We start from the raw sequence: 22,937 nt of genomic DNA on the forward strand, positions 1-22,937 counted from the left end.
TAACCTATGGCAAAATACAGTGGTTTTTCAAGCTTTCTTGACAAAGTGTTACAAAACAAGGACATGCTTGAGCATATTTTTTCCTAAGCAGCACGTTGTGCAAGTTGCTGCAAGTCCATTTTTTGCAAATTTTGTTGCCAAATGAAGACACATTTCTTACAACCCTTCCTGCTCTGCATCTAGTAAATATATGACTTAAAGCAATAGAACTCTCCACCTCACAAAGAAGTGTGCCACCATCCTTGTTTGTTCATTGGTAAGCTTCCAAAGACTTCAGTCTATTCCCCAACAATTTCAAGACTCAAGAAGAAGTACAACAAGTACCACCCACCTCACAGTCGACACAGTAGTGTGCCACCTCGTCCTTCTGCCTGCCGTGCCAGTTAACCTCGTTAGTGTCATTATTAACCTCGTTAGTGTAATGATTACTAATTAGTTAATAAAGCAGTACCCACCTCACAGTCGACGCAGTAGTGTGCCACCTCGTCCTTCTGCCTGCCGTGCCAGTGAACCTCGTTAGTGTAATGATTACTAATTAGTTAATCAAGCACTACCCACCTCACAGTCGACACAGTAGTGTGCCACCTCGTTAGTGTGGTAATAATTAACCTAATTAAGTTGTAACAGCTGATACCCACCTCACAGTCGACACAGTAGTGTGCCACCTCGTCCTTCTGCCTGCCGTGCCAGTTAACCTCGTTAGTGTCATTATTAACCTCGTTAGTGTAATGATTACTAATTAGTTAATTAAGCAGTACCCACCTCACAGTCGACACAGTAGTGTGCCACCTCGTTAGTGTGGTAATAATTAACCTAATTAAGTTGTAACAGCTGATACCCACCTCACAGTCGACACAGTAGTGTGCCACCTCGTCCTTCTGCCTGCCGTGCCAGTGAACCTCATTAGTGTCATTATTAACCTCGTTAGTGTAATGATTACTAATTAGTTAATTAAGCAGTACCCACCTCACAGTCGACGCAGTAGTGTGCCACCTCGTCCTTCTGCCTGCCGTGCCAGTGAACCTCGTGGCCGAGCGACTTCACAAGATCCAGCGTCACCTGCATCTGTCTCATGGTCTTCATCAGCGTGTACCTGAGGGCAAGGTGGGGGGGAGTCTTAGACATTGGGCAAGGTTACTTTAAAACTTGAGAAATGATTGGGAGCAACTTTCAGTTACCAAATCGAAGTTACAGTGCACCATCTAACGAGATACGTCTATAAACGTTAGCTATCCAGGCAACTGGATCTGATTTTGGAAGCGGTCAGACGTTTTAACTAGCATCCACTAGTTTTCGTCAGTGACACTCAAGAGACCTGAAAGAAACAGGTCTTTTATACCCTAACTATGAATGAAGACATCTAACTACAAGTGCACATGTAATCAAGATGGTGGGAAGAGTCTTACTCAAAGACATTGGGCAAGGTCATCTGAACACTTGAGAAGTCATCCAGGTCATTAACACTAGTCAGGCGGTATATTTTCCTCATAAACTTCAAAGTCTTTGTTTCATTGAATTTTTGCAATTTGATTAGCTGCTGTAAAATGTAACAAATTTTTGCCAGTGGCAAATTTAAGTATAAGCACATTCAAGGAATAGCTAACTGCGAGCAAAACCTTAAATTTACTAACATTGGATGACAAATTTGATCCTTTAACTGTTCCCTACAGCGTATTCTATATAACTTGTCTCTTTAAGAATTCCATGGACTTGATTTTACTCAAGGAAAAAGAAAACAATCAATAAGCACTTACTTGAGTCTCTCGTACAGCTCTCTGTCTGAGACCTTGAGATTTCGCGCCATCTGCCATGAGAGGTGCACCATGGGTACGATGGACTTGACGCTCTGGAGTTTGTTCCACTCGTAACGCTCGGCCGCGAGCTTGTACTGGTGCGCGGTGAGGGGACCCACGTTCCACGCTATGTTATTGCACCAACCCTGCAAAAATACAGAAACATTGTTATATAAAGATCCCATCTTTCAAATTCTAAAATTTGTCCAAGTAAGGGCAACCTGGCATTGTAAGTATAGCTGAAAATGGGTCTATAAGAATAATGCTTTTACAATTCCTACTACTTTTGCCACTTCCCAATTTTGCAACAAGTCCATTACAGCAAAATACTTTAAAGGGTTTGGTAATACTTAGTTAACATGTCTATGCATTCTCCAAGTAAATATAACTTATTAAGTAAGTATAATGTGCAGGCCCATGTCAGACCCACAGCTAAAAACTTTTTAAAGTTCCCGAACAATATGTGAACTTGAAAATGGAAACAAAAATCTTTCTTTAACTAAGTTTAAGTAGAAATGTAAGACTAAAGGGAGTACCCAGTGCACACAGCCAGCGTTGACCCAGACCATTACAAATTTGATACATAAGCTATTCAAGAGTCTAAACCTTGCTTGTTCCTGGATAAAAACGCTATGGGACTACATAGTCTTTTTTTTTACAATGTAAGGAAGGGAACTTACAATGGCCTGCACCCAGTGCACACAGCCAGCGTTGACCCAGACCATGTCCCCTGGTCTCTGGATAAATCTGTAGACTGGAACGTTGTCTTCGTACAGATCCTCCAGAACAGGCCACCATGAACCTGTCAGGTAGTTGATGTTTGCTCTGAAGAAAAAAAAATCAACAAACATGATACTAAACGTGCACACAACATTTTAAAATAGTGAATACAAAATCAGACAGCTAGTTTTTGTTAGCCTTCATAGCAGGCTCTCTCTGGCCTTTTTTCCGTCTTTTGGCTTGCCATTTCTTGGCCCAGGGGCAATGGTCAAGCGACCTAGTACAAAAAGACATGGGCAGCAAAAGTGTGTTATGAGGCAAAAAAAAGATGGAAAAAAGGCCCCAAGAGCCTGTTATGGAGGCTAGTTTTCATAACTTATTTACTTTGTTCCTTTTTAGGAAAACTTAATGAGTTCTTACCAAGAGCTGAGGGCAGGGAGGAAAACTTAAATCTGACTGCATCCCCTTAAATCTGACTACTTTCCCTTCAGACCATTGGGTATTTTTGTTGCATCTCCTTTATGCCTAACCCATTAACTAACACAAACATGGAGCCACAGGGCTACTTCAGTAGGAAGAAAGCTGAACTACTGACCACAAATACAACTGGAGTGGTCTTTTGCTCACTTCTGCAGGGTAGAGACATGAGAAACTGGACTCACTTTTCACACTGGTTGTGGATGGCCCCCCAGTACGGCTCAGGCACCCCGAACCACTCACAGTCGCCCGGCCCGATGTTGATGTTTACAGAGTTGTAGTTGTTGTTCTCCTGATGCCCTGTAGTAAACAACAAGATTATAACCTTAGTTCAAGTTCTGTATAGAAGCTTCTGTGAAGTTTTGATCAAGAAAAGAATTTTTCAACTAAGTCTCTTACTAGTCTTAGACAGGGTCACTCTACAAATAATACGGGCACTATATCAAAACATTTTACAGAATGCACAGTGGCAAGTTACATGTCATATGGATACCCGTTGTAATTCTTTACTGTAGTATAATAGATGTGTTCAACTTGAAAAATGTGGATCTTTGCAAAGATGCCAAATAGAGAAAATGTAAAGAAGCCAAAATTTAGAACACTGCACGATCATCAATATCCTGACTTCTTGTAAAAAAATCTTACCCGGCGTTCTTGACCCAGGAACCTTCATATACAACTGAACTGTGTTCATCCCCAGGATGGTGTGCCCAACATGGCTCAGGCTGTTACTGGCAGACACAACCTGTAGGAAGAAACATCATACATGAGCAACACATCATCATACACAACTTAGGATACATTTTGGACCCACTACTGACATAACCTACAACAGGGAACAATGTGCCCAACATGGCTCAGACTGTTACTCGCAGACACAACCTAATGGAAGAGACAATGTACATGAGTGTGCGTGTACCACATGGATGCATTTTAGGCCCACTACTGACACTGCCCATACAAGTAATAATGTATGTGCCCCACATGGCTCAGGCTGTTACTCGCGGACACAACCTGTGACAGGAGACAATAAACAATATTAGCACGTGTACTTCAAGGATGCATATTGGGCCCACTACTGACACAACTACATGTTGAGACAATGCACATGAGTGTGTGTACCGCAGGGATGCATTTTGGGCCCACTACTCAATCTAAACAGGGAACAATGTACGTTACAGTGTGTTCCAAGGGGATACAAACTGGGCCCAAAGTAGTTACCAGTCACTGTTTTACTGCGACACGGTTTTACGTCCCAAATGATACAGCTTTTTCAATGAATGTTTCATTGTAGTTCAATCTTAGAAAACAAAACCAACTTTTCAAAGTTGAAGATGCCTAAACATTCACCAGAATGAATAGTAAAAGCTGTGTGGGATGCCCCTGAAGGGAGCTTTGCAGATAGAAAAGACAGACAATAGTATATCGACTGACCCTGACGAAGTGTGGCAGCTTGGTCAGCTCTTGCAGCTGTGCTTTCCACTTCTTCTCGTCAGAGAGGTCCACGTTGGTCCCGAACTTGATCATCTTAAACCCGTTCTTCTTCTTCCTCCTTAAAGAAACACAAAAACAAAACAAAAATGTTAGAATCTAGAAACATCTGAAAGTATCATTGACATTTACAAACAGGTATGAGTGAGTTTATCATCCATTTTGTCGTTACAACTCGTATACTTGTATTCTTTGACCACACCTAGACATAGCAGTAATGGTATGATGTACTACAGTATTGACTCTTTCTACAAGTTCAGTCATGTGACAGTGAAGAAGAGTGATGTATGTCAATCAAAACTTCTGGAAATAATCTTCAAATCTTATCTAGTTGTAGAGATTGCATTGTCTTCAAATATTTGAACTGCAACTTTCCTAATATCAGGGTCATATGGGAAAACTGCATTATTGTTTAGTTTTCTCATCCTAAAAATTGAGAAGAAAAGGAGACTCCTTAGATGACAGATGATGCGGTCCTTACCCCAAGGTACTGTTGGAGGAAGAGTCACTGTCTGACGGGTCCTTCGTCCCCATCTTCTCCTCCCTTTCCTCCTGTTCATGAAGAAACAAGACATCGAATTAGACACTTATGGGTAGTACTAAAACCTTTATAAGAGTTATGTGTCTACCTTGCATTGCAGAGCAACAGAAAAGATGACACTAAGTGAAACATTGGCAAAACAGAAAACAAAGAATGATGGAGAAAATTATATGTGCCGGATTATATGTGATACTGGGCAGTTTCATACTTAGACTAAGGAATAGATGAGAGTTGAGAAATCCTTGTTAGATCTTTCTCAAGTACCGTCTTTGTTTCCAAGAACTTTTTGCCGATGTGATCATCCCTCTTCAAGAACCTTGGCGCAGCAACCCAGACCACAAATGTGTTGATGAAAACATGTTGTTGCTTTTGCTAACAAACAAACAAACAAACAAACAAACAAACAAGCCTTACCCTGAGAGACTCCTGGAAGGATGAAGCCTGGTACTGTGCATACTTGCTGATGGAGGTGTAGGACCTGTGGCTCTCACATCTCCACACCTTCTGTCTCGCCACCGGGTCCCAGTTCTCATCCGAAGCCTGCAGAATCTGGAAAAGAACAAACAGAAAGAAGGTCAACAACGTTAACAAAAGGGTAGAAAAAATTCTATATATGTAGATCTGTTACTTTTCAAGATATCTGACAATGGCAACTATTCAGTGACACAGCAACTAGCCACCCATCCCCTAGATCTTAGTTTAAACCCAAAGAATTTATCTGGACTTCTATATCATGTCTGGTCTACAACAAACAGACCTGCTATCTGTAAAAAGGACTCATTGAGTCCTCTTCAACCCATGGCCCTTTTCAACCCTTGGTCTTACGAAAGGCAGAACATATAAGCACAGTATGCAACATTGCATGGTTTCAAAACTAATGTTGAAACTTGGATGACACTGACAAAATAAACAAAACCTTACCTGTGTCCTAACTTCCACCTGATGTTCCCCGTTCGCCTCCACCAGAGTTTTGGTGGAGAACAGCCCGAGGTCGAGCTTCAGCGCCGCGGCAAGGCCCCGCACCACCGCGATCGGAACGTTGGGCGACTGCAGGTAATCCTGCAACGCCGGCGAGAAGGCATCTTTTTTGTTTTCGATCTGTGGGGGAAAACGGACGAAAAAATGTTAGTTTTCGATCCAGTAACAAACAAGTGGTCATGACAAAGGCCCCGAACCACCGCGATCGGAACGTTGGGCGACTGCAGGTAATCCTGCAACGCCGGCGAGAAGGCATCTTTTTTGTTTTCGATCTGTGGAGGAAAATAAACATGTCAGACTTTCATGATGGGACAAAGGATAATGTTTAGGTTGCTAACGAAAGGGAAGTCTATTTGAGCTTTTTTTGCTTTTGATCAGTGAAGTTAAGTAGAACATAAGAATGTCAACTTTCAATCTCTTCTCAAAGTTTCATTTAAGACATTTAAGTTTCATTTAATGGAATCCCGGTAACAAGATATGGAGTGATGCAACTTAAGTTGTAAGACAAAACAAATGCAAAACCATTGAAAGGAAAAATCTTCAGGCAGCTGATGAAATCATTCAATTGGAGGAATTGTTAACTTCAAAAACACAAAGCAGAAGTAAAGAAATACAGTTGGAAACATGCCTTTTCAAAAAACATCTAGCCATTGAAATGGCTAAAATAACTAAGGTGAGTATGTGACATGTACTTACATATATACTGGGGGTTGGAGGGTTGAGCTTGTCCTTAGGCAGGGGCGGGTAGGGCGGCTCCGGCGGACACGGCGGCTTGTCCCTGTCGTACAGAATACTGTTGTTACTGAGGCCGTTCATTCCCAGCAGCTTGCACGTGGCCAGCACGGTTTTCGCGTTTGCATAGATCAGCCGACGCGGCGAGCACAGCGCCGACTCGGCGTCCATCTTGTGGTTGAGCGGCGCGACGGTGTTGATTTTCAGCGGCTTTTCCGGGTTGCCTCCGACGTGATTCTGCTGTGGTTCTGTCGGGACGTGATTGTGGACGGACGGACTGCTGGGGTGATTGTTCGATGACGAGTTTGCGACGGCGTTCGCGACTACTACTTCCTCCTGCGCGCTCCCCTTTCTCTCGAGTTTCGTGGGGAAGCCGGGTCTGGAATGGCCGTTGTTTGTTGATGAGGGCGGTGAGGTAACGTGGTTCGACAACGCTGACGAACTCTGCTGAGCGAAAAACTGTGACGGGGGTGAGAAAAGGGGCGAGGAGCTAACAACAGGGGGAGGGGTTTTGAAGGTGTCGATGCTATTTTCGACGGGCCCGTTCGGCATTGAGTTCGGTAAGCCGTGCCCAGGGGATAGTCGCGTAGCGTTTGCCGCCATGTGATTGGTCTCCGCGTGAGTTCTATGGGGTTCGACTCTACTCTGTGATACCCTGGAAGAGGACGAAAACGACATTATGTCGTTCGGTGCGCCGGCGGCAGGTATTGCCGTGGATACGGCAGGCCCCGCCCGGATACCGGCCTGATTAGCACCAGAGTTCAGATTTCCGATTGCCGACGAGAGGTTCGGGGAGAAGCGTCCCGCGGAGGAGGAAGCAACAACACCTGAGGTAGCGAGACTGGGGAGGACGTTGCCCGGGTTACCGTTGCCCGGGTTACCGCCGTGGTTCTGGAACCCCTTGAGGGTCAGTGGGTTCAACATCTGCCTACCGCCCGGGCTGATCGTTAGGGTCTGGTTACCGTTGTTAACGCGTAACGACGCGGCGGGGTTGCCCGCCGGGAATGTTCTCTGGTTGGCCACGAAGCTGCTCGCGCCATTATTCCCCAAGTCCGCTGCGTTCTGAGGTAGGTTTCCACCGAATGAACCTTGCTGGAAAGGCACATTAGTAGGGTTGTTATTCGCGGCGCCCGTAATCGACACCGCTGCCGCCATGTTGGGCAACGACATCCGGTGTTGCACCATGGGATTGGTCAGCGCGCCGGGCTGCGGTTGGTTCAGGCTGTTGTTTGCTGAGGTAGAGTTGAACGGAAACTGTCCGGCGGGGGAGTTGGTAGCAAACGGGCTCGACGTCGTAGGACTCGGAAACCCAGGGTTGTTGTTGCGAGGGGGGTTGGGGCCACCCCCCTTGTGTGGGTAGGGAGGGGGTGGTCCCAGGGAGGCTGCTGAGGGGGGTGGTGGTCCGTTGGGGGGGTGGGAGTGCCTGTTCATCTCATGCTGCTGCTGTAAGGTGTACTGATGTTCCAGTTGCTCCAAGACTAACAGCTGGCTAGGGTTCAGGGTGGCACGGGTCTGTGGGAAGATGCAAGAACAAGGTTCAGTTTCAAATGTAGTTACAAATGGGCGGAAGGAAATCTTGTTACTAATAAGTATCCTGTCCTTGCCAAATTCCATTTGTATTGTCTCTGCTTTTGTCAGCAGGGCTATCTCTTTGTAACAGCCACAGGCTAGTTGTGCAGCCCTGGCTGTGAGAGCTGAATGTCCAAACCTATGAATACAAAATACAAGGATAAGCAAAGTCCTACCTTGCTATCATTTCAATGGCCTTACAAAGATATTCTACAAACAAGCAGGAGTAAAAGGCAGTGTTTAAATAGCTTTACATAAATAGCTTTACATAAATTTCTCCTGGACAAGCCCAAAAGTGAATACAAGAACAGAGGTTCAAGACAACTTTGTTCTTTTGTCAATCCTTCACTTAAAAACAACTTTCTCCTTCTTAAGAGAAAAGTGAAAGTCCTTGTGTCTCACCTGTTTGAGGTGCCTGAGCAGTGACACCTGCTGGGGCTTCAGGTAAAACGAGGGCGGCGGCGCTCCGTGCGGTACGGGACCCTGGGGGGCGGGGGGAGACTGGGAGGGACCACCGGCGGGGGGCGTCCACGTGGCTGTCGCTATGTCACCGGAAGACTGGCGGGGGAAAGGAGGAAATAGTGCATTTAGTTTGTGAACCTTTCAGTAACGTTATTTTATGGAAGGTTAAGATGGGGTTTGAAACACTCATAACTCGCCGACAAAAAACATAATCAGAACGGTTTTAAAACGGTATTTGCAAATGTTAACAGCAACAACTGCTAAGGGCCTTGTCTACAAAATATCTAATTGCTTGGTGTTGAAGAAGTGGCTGACAGTAGATTTAGTCTGTTTATCATAAACAGTAACTGCTTCAAGTCTTGAAGATGGACAGTATTGTGATAGTCTCTTAGGAGATAACAATCTGTAATTATACACAGCAAACATGCACTTTAGAAAAAAAATGGCAAAAGCTTCTGTCTTATTTAATTTCTTCGACCACCATAAAAAACTACAACTATCTTTTGTGATGGACATATGTCTTCAAATCTACAATCTTCAATTCTGTTAGAAGTGATTTTAAACAAGCTATGTCTCCAACAAGATTTCTCCAGCGTCACTGACGAAAGACCGGATGCCATCTGAAACGTCTGACCATTTCCAAAATCATATCCAATTGCTTGAGTAACTACTTTTTGGCATACAAGTTAAGTCTATCTTCTCATCTTCATTTTACTGCACAAAGCCATGTCAGGACCTACCATATTTCTTCTTCTCTTTGCTGCGCTGCCTTCGAAGGCGTTGCTATGGAGTTGCATGTTGGGCTGCGGCGGCGGCATGGCGCCCGTCAGGTTGCCAGGCAACCCCGGAGGATTGACCAATCCCAGCGCCTCGCCTCCCGGGCCGCGCAGGTGCGCGATGTTGCGTTGAAGCGCCCCCTGCCGGGACGTCAGCTCTGCAGGGATGGGCAGCGTCCACGCCTCCTCGATACTCGGCAGGATTTTTTGTCTACAAATAAAAATGTTATTATAAAGGTGATGCTTTATTCATCTATCTATTAATGTTGCAGGGTAGCCCCTTTAGTTTTCAAAAGACTGATTTCAAGGGGAGCCCTGAATGATTTAATGTTGAAATAACAAAACCAGCATGATTTTCAAATGTTTGTACCTTTTTTCAGTAACTGTATAAGAAGAACTTTGATGCATTCTTTTCTGAACTATTGCTGCAATTAACATACATGTTCCACAGCCACTTTGAAAGAAACTTATTACACAGTTTATCATTATTCCACTTGAAGTACACAAATAACACTTATACTCCATATTTTTTCAAAGGGCACTTTGGTGTGTTTTTCCACCATGGAAGCCCCTTTACTACTTGTTTTAAAAAAATTATTTTTCCTATCAAAGCTGAATCTAAATGTTTTAATTCTGGATGTACAAATGAGGAAGACTTACTTGTTCTGCATGTGCGGAGGCGGCATGTTGCCCAGTTGGGCCTGCAGGGCCTTTACCCGGTCCGTGAGCTGGGGACTGGGAGAGTCTGGGGGAACGGACACATTAAAATCAGTAACTGATACAAGAACTGCTACAGATGTTACTCTTTCTCATTATGACATCATAAAGATACCTATAAAATTGTCACACACAAAATGAAGATAACATTACCACAAAAGTTTTGAATCTCTGACATAAAATGTACAAAATCAGTGACACAAAAGTTTCAAGTCATGTAACAGTTCAATGCATCAAAAATTATTATTCATCTTCCTGTCACAAACTGTAGTGTTTCTTTGATACAAAAAGTTTAAATAACATTAAGCTGTAAATTTTGGCTAACAAGGTGTCAAATATTACAATTCTAAATTTGATGCTTCATAGCTGGTGACGGTTATGCTTTTAGATGTCAGAAAATGTAACTCTTTCAATGAAAACAAGACATTTTCCATCTAAATAGAAGTTGAAATGCCTACTTTTACTATTTACTAATCCATATGTAATGATAGTTAAGGTTTTAGATGTAACTAACTCAGTTGAAACTTATTACAAGTTGAAATGCCTACTTTTACTGTTTGCTGCGTGTATGTAGCAGGTGAGGGCGTCTCTGGGCTGCTGGCAGGCTTCGTAAAGGATGCCCAGGTCCGTCCACGCCGCGGTGTGCGAGCGGTCTAACTGTACCGCACAGATGTACGCCTGCAGTGCGTCCATTGGCTGGTTCTGCTGTTGATACAGCACACTGCGGACAAACAAGAGTTTTCTTAATGTTTGTAAGAGGTTGAGCTACATAGGGCAGACACTGGTCATAAAATGCAGTAAACATCACAATTTCACTGACAAATTTTTGTTATTTTTTCGTCCTTACAAGTAAGATACTCACAAGTTACATAATACTATGTATCACAAAAATTCAATCTTTTCCCTTTCTTGAATTATAGTCATTGATGTGACAAAGATGTGTTTTTTAATGTTGCTTCTTCTTTCAGTTGCAAAAGATGAATATATCAAGATGCTCTAGACTTTAGAAGACAAGTGTAAGCAGCCAAATGAAGTTTGAATTTTGAAAAAGAAATTTAAGACATAAAACTTCCTTACCCAATGGAGCACCAGGTGTCAGCGCTTGCCTCCGTCTTGTCGATTGAGTGACGATACGAGAGAAAAGCATCATGCACCTTCCCAACACTCGAGAAGCACCTGGGAAAAGAAAGAGTATTAAGGTTAGATCTGCAGTACTGTGTTAAACTGCAAGGTGGCATAGTGGTGTAAGTAACATGAACATGTCAATGCTGTTAGGCCTGCAGTGCCATTACATTCTGCATGGGGGCATTGAACATCAAGCATTCACTGCTAGATCCATGACTTTCAAATTGAAGACTTTGATATTACTACCTTTACCGCTATGGTATTTCCCACTTAAAACACTTTTTAGTTAGTAACAAGACTGGTCCACTTGCTAAACGGGGGTATCATACCTTCCCAGGAAGTACCAGGACTGTCCTAGGAATTTAACATGCATTCACTGTTATTCCAGGATTGTAATTTCTTGAGAACTTTCCTACCCTGAGGTACAATGGTATCTTCCAATTTGTACCACTTTCTAGTTTGCTATCAGACTAATCCATTTGATTCACAGGGGTGTCATACCTTTCTAGGAAGTACCAGGACTGTCTTCAGAATTTAACAAGCATTCACTGTAGGATTCATAACTTTTATTACCCTAACTTTAATTTCTTAAAACATTTCCTATCCCGAACCACAATGGTATCTTCCAATTTGTAATATTTTTGAGTTTGCTACCAGACTAATCCATTTCACAAATGGGGGTGTCTTACCTTCCCAGGAAGTACCAGGACTGTCCGTTGTCGGGGTCGGCCTCGATGGATTTCTGCAGGCACTGGATGGCTTGTGCCTCGCGACTGGCCTTGTCTCCAAAACTGTCACCAGCGATGTGGTGCATCCAGCCTGAACAAACAAACAAACAAATAAGTAAACATCATTGTCAACAACAACAACTCTGAAACTGTCCCCAGCGATGTGGAGCATCCAGCCTGTAAATAAACAAACAAACAAGTGTAAACAACAACAACTTGTCTCCAAAACTGTCACCAGCGATGTGGTGCATCCAGCCTGTAAACAAACAAACAAATAAATAAACAAATAAACATTATTGTCAACAACAACTAGTTACAGTCTTATCTCCGAAACTGTCACCAGTGATGTGGTGCATCCAGCCTGTAAACAAACAAACAAACAGTGTAAACAACAACAACTTGTCTCCAAAACTGTCACCAGCGATGTGGTGCATCCAGCCTGAACAAACAAACAAATAAACAACCGTGTAAACAACAACCATGTAAACAACAACAACTTGTCTCCAAAACTGTCACCAGCGATGTGGTGCATCCAGCCTATAAATTAACAAACAAATAAATAAATAAACATCATTGTCATAAACAACAACAACTCCAAAACTCCAGACGAACGAACAATGTCACAAACAATAACTTTTTGGAAGCCTACAAAGATCCATTTGATTTCAGTGTCAATGTAGCATTTTTACAATTACATCTTTGCTGCATCTAAAATGAAGTATCACAAGTTGTCACAACTTGTAACAATGTGATACATTCAGCCTTGAACACAGTATTACAACTAGCACTACAAATTGACAGAAAGACCATGTAGTAAGGTCAACTAGGACTCATATACTGGCTTTGACAACCAGCCTCTGACTTTGATAAGAAAAATGCAATATTACTTGCAATATGCATGGAAAATATCAAAAATATGCCTTCACACGCAAGCTAACACTGTTCTTACCAGACTAACACAGGGCTGAAGTGAACAGAGTCAATCAGTGTTAACATTAGCCTCAGTATTTCTGTTTGTCAGCTGTCATGTCCAATTTTCCAGTGGTTAAACATGCCATCAGGGATCGAAATACTTTTTTTTTGCTAAAATGCAAAATTGCAGGTTGGCAAAAATTTTACGTGCAATTTGAAAAATTTACATACAAAATACAACTAGGCGGCGATTACGACGAGGACATCTAGCTTGAATTGGCGAATTTTGATTACATCTAGTGAAGTTACCTGAGAAAATTACCAGCAAAAACAAGGAAGGAAAAAGACAGAGGTCCATATGTCGTTCTGTCTTAGAGTAGGGGGCCTAATTCCTGAGAGTATTTTTTTTTACGGCCAGGTATTTTCAACATGCAAGATTGCAAGTTCAGAATATTTTTACATGCAAATCTCGAAAATTATGTGCAAATTGCAAGTTAAGTATGTGTATTTCGAACCCTGGCCATTATCATATTATTAGTCATACAAGTGGCCAATGGCAGATCAAAACATTTCTTGGATTTCGCATTAAGAGAGAAGGTTTGGTCTCATTGTGACAGTAAAAACTGAATAAAAGAATTACATTTAACACCTGAAAATCATAGTAGCAAAGTAAAATGAAAGATTTCTATTCAATAGAACTTGAAATTAGTAAGGTCCAACCTTTTCAAATTCAAAGTCATGTTCATATTGGGCGTGAAATAAATCAAAGAACTTGAAGGTTAATTTTGACAAGTAACATTAATCAACTTCAGTAGCAGCAAGTTGTTATGTTACAACTGAAAATAAGCATGTTTCTTCTCAATCCAATCTTACCATGTCAAAGAATAATTTATCATAGGTTTGGCTAGCAGCCACTTTCATACAGAGGTACAGAGGTTTTATTTCAAAGGTTCTCCACTTGTTATTTTTAAGTGAAAATTATTTCATAATTGTGCCCTGAGGCGCTCACACCCAAACATACGCCTACCGTCTGTTCACAAGTGCCCAGGTGTGATTCTACGTTTAGCACCTGTCGAAAGTCTGTCTGATTGTTCAACTGGAAGACTTTACGTCACCTGAATTCCATCAAACGTTACAATGATTTCAAGGACAATTAGATCAAGGACAAAAGACGATATGAGCTGTCAGAAAAATATTGTTGGCATAAATGCCTACAACAGCTGGAATATACATAAATTTTTGAGAGGGACATAAGTGTCAAATATCAAAGTTGACATGATTTCAAATCTGTCAGATCAAGAACAACCGAGAGCAAAACGTTGTCAGAAAAATACCGCCATTGTGTGTGAGTCTCTCGTTGAAAGAAGGCCCTACAACAACAGCTGGTATGTACAGGTTTTTTTGAGGGGACAATAAGTGTCAAATGTCAATTCAAATTCCATCAAACCTCTATACACTTTCCAATGACTATGATGTCAAGGACAACTGACAATCATTGGTGAAAGACCATCATATCAGCTGGTATATGGGGAGTTCTTTCTTTTCTTTTGGTAGCAAAAATGTCAAATGTCAATCTGAATTTCATTTCATCAAAAAATGTTTACACAACAGCTGCCATTTGATGATGATGCCATTAACAAGAGATACTTTTTTTTAGGACAGACTTTATGAAGGATATGACTTACTAAGAAATGTGATGGAAATTTGTATATGAGCCAGCCAATTGAAGTTCTCTTTGATAATGTCACTAAGGCAAAACTAAGATAGCAAATTCTTGTGGAATCTAGCTCCACCCAACAGCAATAATGTACTATCCCCATGTACACCAGGACTGCACTAATGAGCAGTCCCTCAGCATCCTCCTCCTTTCATCTGTAATTCGATCCCTAACAGGGGAAATCGGCCCACACTGCAGTTTGATTGGCCAGCTTTGAAGTCCAAAATGGTTGGAAATGTCCCCAAATGGTAATCTCCCCAAATGCTAGTGTGAATCCTGCTCGACTGTTAGGTGCTATCAGGTCAGTCCTTTCTTACGCCCACTGTTTGATGATATATAGAAATCAGCAGTGCATTGACTGGGGAGGAAATTGTTTCATATTGGGTTGACTGACCTGAGCTAAGGGTTCAAGAAACTCACTCGTGCCACAAATCGGATTTGAACATCTCTGGACGAAAGTCTCACAATGTGAACTTTGCAAAGATATTGAAAGCTATAATCAGCCCAAACTTGACAGTAGCACAATATTTGAGATTTGCTTTTGTCAGCCTTGAAAGCTAGGAAAAAAAGTGTTGTATTTCTGATAACTGTCATGAAAAATATGGGCCTGTCAAGTATCCAGAAACAACATTTTTCCTCGGGTGAGTCCACTGACAGAGCTGCATGGAAGCGTAGTGTGAAGACTAGCCGACTGCTGCCTACCCGTGTCAGGGATCCCAACAGCAGTATAATCAAATAATGGATTTCTAAACGTATAACTATTGTCTTGTATGCCAGTGTGGACCCAATGGACAGAGCCGCTTTGAAGCGCAATGTTAAGACTAGCTGACTGCTGCCTACACTGTACCTATGTCAGGGATCCCAGCAGCACTATAATCAAATACTAGATAATACTACTACTACCATTTTTTCTAGGTCTTTTGAATAATTCACCATTTTCTTACATCCCTTACCAGCAGTTAACCTAAAAAAAGGCTAGAGTTGGCAGTCTTTTTCCTAGGAACCGTCAAGTAACAAGCAAAATTTTTTTCTAGGACTTTTGAATAATTCACGGCGTGTCATCAACGGTCAGCTGTGACTTGTGGGTCCTCTTGGCTGACCTCCGAGTGACCCCGCATGGCCAGACGTTTCACGCTACGCCGTGCTCAATCACCGAACCTAACACTTCTGCCAACGCCGAATCAAAGAGCCCCTACACTAGCCCAACACTTGCTCTATAGAACCAACACGGCGTCAAAGGGACACCGCACAAAGGATTGTTAATCAAAGCATTACATTACGTACCTCTGCTTACACAACCTGAAAATTTGTGGAGTGATCGAAAATCTTAAGTCTGAATGTACAAAAAGTTGTGGTCAAACCTGTACAAGAAGACCGCTTAGATGACAATGAAAAAACTGGTCTTTGTGGACAGGTGGTCACTATTGACAAGATTCTTAATGCTTATGTGTTAATGGGTAAAAGGTCATCAAAAAGTCAAGTCAAATTGGCCAGGAGGTCCTTGTAGATGTGGTCAGTTGTATAGGTTTGACTGCATTTCCGAAATGAAATCACCTTCGTTTTTGAGAAATTTTATAACAAATTTCTACAAAGAAGAGTACAAACCTAGTTGTCGTAGGGTGTTTGCCTTTTCCATAAGATACCTAGTTATAACCTATGTTTTTTAGAAATTAAGAGTACAAACCTAGCTGTCGTAGGGTGTTAACCTTGTGTATAAGAAACCTTATAACCGATGTTTTCTAGAAAGAGTACTAACCTAGCTGTCGTAAGGTGTTTGCCTTGTGTATAAGAAACCTTATAATAAATGTATTCTGAAAAGAAGAGTACAAACCTAGCTGTCATAAGGTGTTTGCCTTGTTTATAAGAAACCTAATAACAAATGTTTTCTATAAAGAATAGAACTAACCTAGCTGTCGTAGGGTGTTTGCCTTGACAGAAGCTGACGGGTTTTCCACCAAGATCTGCTCGTACGCTTCCTTAGCCTGCTTGAGCTTGTGCTGAAGGAACAACAAGTGAAAGTTTAAGTACATCTTCCATTTCAACATAAACTGGAACCATTTCATACTTTCTCAAATGTGCAACCAGTATGAATACATTGCAAGGTGGTGGATGCTACCTGAAATGTCTGACCAAATCTAACAAGTTGCTTAAGTATCTGTTAGCTTGCGTTTCTCATCAGATGTCTAACCTACATCGGGGAGTTTGATCACAAGTTTGAACTAAAGTTACAGCTCAATGCAGACAGAACTACATCTTTACTTGATAATCTGACCAATCCTTATCTGTATCTTCTATTAAAAAAATAAGTGAAATCAAGGAGAGTACGAATAAGGTACCTGTAGCTTTTCCTTCCAACATGAACAAACTACTTACAGACATTTTGTCCCATGTGAAACCAGTTTGACCGTAAGTTACAACAAAAAGTACAAGCTACAACTGTCTTGTGAGATATAATCTGTTAGAAATAAAACACATCTAATAGATTTAGGTTTACAATTATGCTTCAGCCAAATTAGCTGATAGTACAATGCAGCTTTGCTACTAACTTGCTTTTATAGCCTAACAGTGTGCATACAGTCATAAAACTAGCGGATACAAAAAACATGAGTTCAACTCACCTGTATCTCAAATAGATGTGCTATATGGAAGCGAACTGTGAACGGAAAGAGAAACAGATGTTAATAAAATTCTCAGAAATAATTCAACAACCCTCGTTATTGGTTAATGTAATAAACTATGGTTCTTTTCCAGACAAAATGAACCTGTACAAAGCACAAATCTTTTGTGGGAAGAGGAAATAAAACGAAGCACAAGATCATGTTTTGTCTCATAATGTCCAATTTTAGAAACAAAATGTTGCCCTAAATAAGTACATCTATTTGTGGTGACATTCTGAAAAAGAAGCGATTGATAATGTTTTGACTAGTATAGTCAAATCTTAAAATCAATTCATTACGATATAAGTGCTATTGTATATTTGCAGTAATTTTTCATTTAGGGAACAATAACTAGTTATTATTTTGTCTAGCATTCACTAACTTTAGACAGAAGGCATTGCCCTTTCAGCATTATTTTTTAAATCAGGGCTAGGAAAAAAAAATGTTGTGTTTCCTGTTTCCATCCTGAAAAAAATAGGGTCAGTATATATTACTATACAGGTGCACAAGATAAACTGAAATGCATGAGGACACTTGTCTTTCAATGTCAAACTTAAATGTTGTGCATCATAGATACATTTAGTAGATAGGACAAGCAGTGTTTTTACTTCAATAGCAAGCAGGCTGAATAAAAATTCTGACTGGAAGCTATGTGACTCCACTGCCCACCCAAAAAAAGTCTAGGGTTGGCAGGTTTTTGGTCGGGAAACAGGAAACACAACATTTTTTTCCTAGGCGTAACCGAACCAACACACTGGCTTGTTTTAGCCCTCCAGAACAAAGCCCACAGAGGGTATGCATAGCAGATGAGGACTTTATTGTGGCCTGACCTGAATGAAATGAGCCATGTAATAACGCCAGCATCCCGCCTTACAATTCATACGCACAGGTTTCACCTACACTGTTTATCATAACATAAGCAGGTTCTAAAATAGCTAGATAAGCATGATAAATTGTATTAGGTAAAATAATTTCCATTATGGAAGAAATGTCAATTTTGGGTGTGCCTTCCTTTTCTCTAAAATGGTTTTTGAGCGACCTATCAACACTGCAAAAAATTGTTCTATCTGAAAAAGGCTTTAGCATGTTTGGGAATAATGTAATCATTTGGATTTTACTTTTTTTTTGCTAAAATTGAGATGAACAATATGTGACATCCCGACAATAAGAAATGATCAGCTCCGCACATGAATACATTAGGGAGATATGCCCAGGGAAGCAAGATAAATTGCTTGTTACAATATGCAAATCCTTCTCTTATTCCACATCAAAGCATTTTCATTTCAAAATGCTGCAACACTGAAATCTGTATCTCTCACATATTGTGCAGACTCTTGTTGGGGAAAAAGACAGTTAATTTGAGGAAATCTTGCATGAATTTCGAGAAAAATTTTAACCAAGCAAAAGATGCCACCACAACATCCCCCATGACAGTTACTGACACTCCCCTGCCTTCCATGAATACAGTGAAACCTGTCTATAGGGGTCACTCAAGGGACTGACCAAATTTGGCCCCTATGGGCAGGTGGCCCCTATAGGCAGTATAGCCAAAAAGGTACATTTCACCACAAGCAATAAGTGACAAGGCATTCAGCTTCCACTGAGATACTGAGTATTTATTGACATATTATTAAGGTTATACATTTAAACTAAATATGAGTTTAAAACAAACAGTTTAATCAAATAGATTTGTATTAACTACTACTGCTCCCTTATTTCTGTATAGTCAAAATGTCATTAGCTATTAACAGAGAAGACAGTGTACTATTATTAGACATTAACACTAATCTGAGTCCGACCGACACCTGCTCCGAAATCAGCCGCTAGTTGACGGGGGGACTTGCCGTTCTCGGAACACCGAATGCATGACCAACGTCAATGCGTGTCCCTCGGGAGTCGAAGCCTTCGACATCGTATTTCTGAGTCAAAACTGACAGACATTTGCTTGGTTCTCTTGTCATTTATACAGTTAGAATTGTCTGAACACGAAGTCAGCGCCGCCATTTTCCTTTGTTCCTCGATCTGACTTTTCTGGGTAGCTTGGGTCACAGCGCGAGTCTTCGGCAACTTTGCCAATCGAATAAACAAATCGTGTAAATTCCGCTAGTTGCCGGCAAAAATTAGACGTTCAATCACTGCTGATCACAAGTTCATAATCATTTCTAAACATCAAAACGCCACAAAAACTTTCACTTGTTCAGGAAGGCTCGGCTTGACTTGTCTGCATGCGCCATTATGCCAAGGTGGTCACGTCGAAATAAAACTGTCTCTACGTAGGCTTATTTCTTTGACAAAAATCCAACTTCGTCTAGTTCTGACATAAATAACGTTGATTTAATTGATTCTTATCGTTTTTATACCATAATCACCGTATTTTGTGCTATAAATCAGAATTCTTGTTACCACATTTTACCTTGGCAAAAATGGAGTCGTCCACTGACCCCAATTGACCTTGTTTATCTGCTGAGGCGGCGCCATCTTGGAAAATTTACGCAAATACAATTCCGATATTTTTGGCCCGCGGAATACGAAAATTAGACCAGCGTACATGGATTTCAAGAGCCTATAACATCAGATACATGAACGGACGGTCTACTTGTAAAATCTGTCCATATATTCTTTCAGTCTGCACAGAAATGACGATGTAGAAAAGGGTAGAGTGCAAAGACTGTCGAGAAAAATGCCAACAACACGTTGGTGGAAAAACTTCGCATAAAATCACATAATTTTGTAAAATGTTTATTTATTCAATGTTTCCTTCGTAAATCGTCCAAGTTGAGCCTACATTTTGCTGATGTAGTGCAGAAATTGAAAAAAAGTGAACCCCGCGTGGGTTTTAGCGCGGCGTAACGCGGCCGGCCAGTCGCGCCGGTGACCGCTATCGGCAGTGTTGGCATAGCGGCCGGACTGAAAATCGGCTGGCCGCGACCGCATTCGACAGGTGACCGCTATAGACTATTTCTTAATGCTTACGTCAATGGGAAAAATCCAAGGGACCGGCAAAAAGTGACCGCAATGGCCAGGTGGCCCCTATACTCAGGTGACCCCTAATGCAGGTTTCACTGTACATGCAAAAGGTGCAGACTCTGGTTTGACTTAGAGAGAAAGAGGGTTAATTTATGGACACCTTGCAGGAATTGAGAAAAAAATTTTACTGCCATAACCATACAACATCCCCCATGACAGTTACCGATCCTCCCCTGTATTCCATTAATACATGCAAATTAGTCAGACTCTGGTATGAGTGTAAAAGGGTTGATTTCAGGGAACCTTGCACAAATTTAGAGAAAATTTTGGCAATCACAACATCCCCACGATAGTTACTGATCCTCCCCTGCCTTCCATTAATACATGCATCAGGAGGAGCCAGGCTGAGTATTAAAGGGGAGGGAAGACAAATTGACTATGTACAGAGAGTAAAACAGGGTTGCACACCGCTGGAGCTCCACTGCGCAGGCCCACATTAGATAGGCAGACAGAAACGGGGTCACCCCTGAGCACTGTCCTCCTTTCTAGGGTGCATGTCTTCTGCTGAAGTCTTACAGGAGGGTCTGCATGCTCTTTTACGATTTCCTACTTTGATTTCCCGTATTTGATAGGTTCGTGTAATTTGTAGTGAGGAGACCCAATTGTGTGTAATTGCCTTCCTTGATTTTAGCGTAATACGTAGGGTGTGTTCCAATGTCCTCCTTTCTGGGGTGCATGTCAATGTAGAAGTCTTACAGGAGGGTCTGCATGCTCTTTTCTATAAAGCGTAGTCGGGATATTTGGATTTCTCGTAATTTGTAGGAATAGCCATCTTATTCACATAATTCGACACAAGGAGAGGTTTCAGAGTAATGCGTGGGGTGTTGGAATTCAGCGTCATGTTTTGCCTGTTGTTTGTGACCTTCAGAAAATGTTTTAGAATTTTTTTATCAGTAAGTGCAAAAAGGTGGGGTGTGTCAATCTAGCATGCTTTTTGCCGAAGAAAGACGTTGTCAACCTATTTTCATTTCCCATATTTGGTAGGGGAGGCCATCTTGTTCGTGTAATTTGTGGCCAGGTGACCCAATTTTAGTGTAATACGTGGGGTGGTTGAATTCAGCGTACAGTGTTGTGTGTACCCCCATACAGACCCTCTTATATAAGGAAAGGTACAGCAAGGTCATGGCTACGCATCATAAGAATAACTGAAAGTCTTGCAAGGATTTTGTGACCTTCAGAAGATATTTTAGAATTTTTCTTTTTTTTCCAGGAAGTACAATTAGGTGGTGGCATCAGGCATTCAATTTCTCATCCATAGAGGGAAAGGACCTGTACATTATGCATGCACTTCTAAAAAAAAAAAGGAATTTTTGAAGGGGCACTCACTAACTCGCTCACTAATAAGGAGCAAGAATATATTATTGATGCGACTGACTTCTGAAAGGTTTTTACAACATTAAGAATTTTCTTTATTCAGGATTTAGTTCTTCCAGTGCAATAAATCTTGTACCTGGGGAGCAAGTTTCGTGAGCTCACTTGTACAAGTTGTAGGACGTAAGGCACCATAGGTCATAAGAGCACATCTTTAAGGTGGGAGAAGGCTTTTAAGGAGCAGGTAGATGTGCCTAGATCTTACGTCTCAGTTATTTACTTCAGTGCAATAAATGTTATGACAGTGTCCTTGTATCTGGGGCAACCTTTTAGGGTTCATGGATTCATTCCTTTCAAGGTAATAAATACTAAGACAGTCCTTAGTAAAGAGACAGATTGTCTAGGAAATGACTGAAGGGCAGAAAGGTGTTGATTTATCTGACTTGATAAGAAAAAAAAGAATATACCCAAAGTCATCACATTCTATTTCTAGTGCATTTAATGTCAATGTGGTGCCTCTACATAATGGATTCAGTCTTTAGAGTATACTCAAGGACAAGAAAAGATGGTTTTGACATTTAGGCAACTTTCCTTGTTATCCTTAAATTTACATTTGCAAATAAATCACTGTGTACATATCCAAACCATCGTTGTCGTTTGAATCAACGATCCTCTTATTTTAAGAAAAATAACGACAAAATAAAAGATGACACATTTCTAGGGTGGCTCTTTCAATTGCAAATTTTTCTTCATTCCATTACTTATTATACACTGCAATTCTGGTATGATTTAATTGATGTTCCCGACTTCCCAGTTTCCATTATGTTTTCATGAATATTCTGGGACTGTGGGTCGTCTGGGGACAAAATAATTCATAGCTCCGGGTTCTCAACAGGAAACAAATCAATACATCTGAATAAGAGAAACTGTATTTTATTCGATTTCTGTGTGTTTGTTTAATTCATGGCTTTTTACTAGGAAATGCATCAATATGTTTAAATAAGGTAAACTGGATCGGAATTTTAATTTGATTTCTGTGTGTTTGTTTAATTCATGTATGCTCAATGTATCTTGGTTTCACATTGGATATGTTTGGTTATTTTGTTACCATTATACTCAGAGCTCCCTTGGAAATAAGTTTCAATATTACCAGCTATCCTTCAGTGTGCTAAAAAGATATCTTTTGGGCACCAAATATGTAATA

The 22,937-nt window shown here is 41.2% G+C and overlaps 1 protein-coding gene across 11 annotated transcripts in view; it reads right to left on the minus strand.

Annotated features, from left to right (window-relative positions):
- The window catches only part of LOC118426912 (histone demethylase UTY-like), an 89,320-nt gene that overhangs the window by 1,981 nt on the left and 64,402 nt on the right, over window positions 1–22,937 (minus strand). For 2 of the 11 annotated variants that reach the window (XM_035836521.1, XM_035836527.1), the window contains 18 exons: window positions 17,357–17,391; window positions 16,645–16,735; window positions 12,071–12,200; window positions 11,334–11,432; window positions 10,805–10,977; window positions 10,200–10,284; window positions 9,504–9,750; window positions 8,704–8,859; window positions 6,697–8,244; window positions 5,944–6,120; window positions 5,437–5,571; window positions 4,963–5,033; window positions 4,425–4,542; window positions 3,636–3,735; window positions 3,176–3,290; window positions 2,474–2,618; window positions 1,755–1,939; window positions 967–1,093 (listed from right to left, as the gene is read on the minus strand). In XM_035836521.1, coding sequence (XP_035692414.1) covers window positions 967–1,093; window positions 1,755–1,939; window positions 2,474–2,618; window positions 3,176–3,290; window positions 3,636–3,735; window positions 4,425–4,542; window positions 4,963–5,033; window positions 5,437–5,571; window positions 5,944–6,120; window positions 6,697–8,244; window positions 8,704–8,859; window positions 9,504–9,750; window positions 10,200–10,284; window positions 10,805–10,977; window positions 11,334–11,432; window positions 12,071–12,200; window positions 16,645–16,735; window positions 17,357–17,391 — 3,737 coding nt within the window. Of the gene's footprint in view, window positions 1–455; window positions 586–634; window positions 790–842; window positions 900–966; window positions 1,094–1,754; window positions 1,940–2,473; window positions 2,619–3,175; window positions 3,291–3,635; window positions 3,736–3,764; window positions 3,873–3,965; window positions 4,005–4,424; window positions 4,543–4,962; window positions 5,034–5,436; window positions 5,572–5,943; window positions 6,121–6,696; window positions 8,245–8,703; window positions 8,860–9,503; window positions 9,751–10,199; window positions 10,285–10,804; window positions 10,978–11,333; window positions 11,433–12,070; window positions 12,201–16,422; window positions 16,436–16,644; window positions 16,736–17,356; window positions 17,392–22,937 lie in introns of those variants that run through there. The other 9 variants (XR_004832490.1, XR_004832489.1, XR_004832488.1 and 6 more) reach the window with 9 other exon arrangements.

This window comes from Branchiostoma floridae, chromosome 12, assembly GCF_000003815.2.
Source record: "Branchiostoma floridae strain S238N-H82 chromosome 12, Bfl_VNyyK, whole genome shotgun sequence".
Classification (NCBI taxonomy): domain Eukaryota; kingdom Metazoa; phylum Chordata; class Leptocardii; order Amphioxiformes; family Branchiostomatidae; genus Branchiostoma; species Branchiostoma floridae.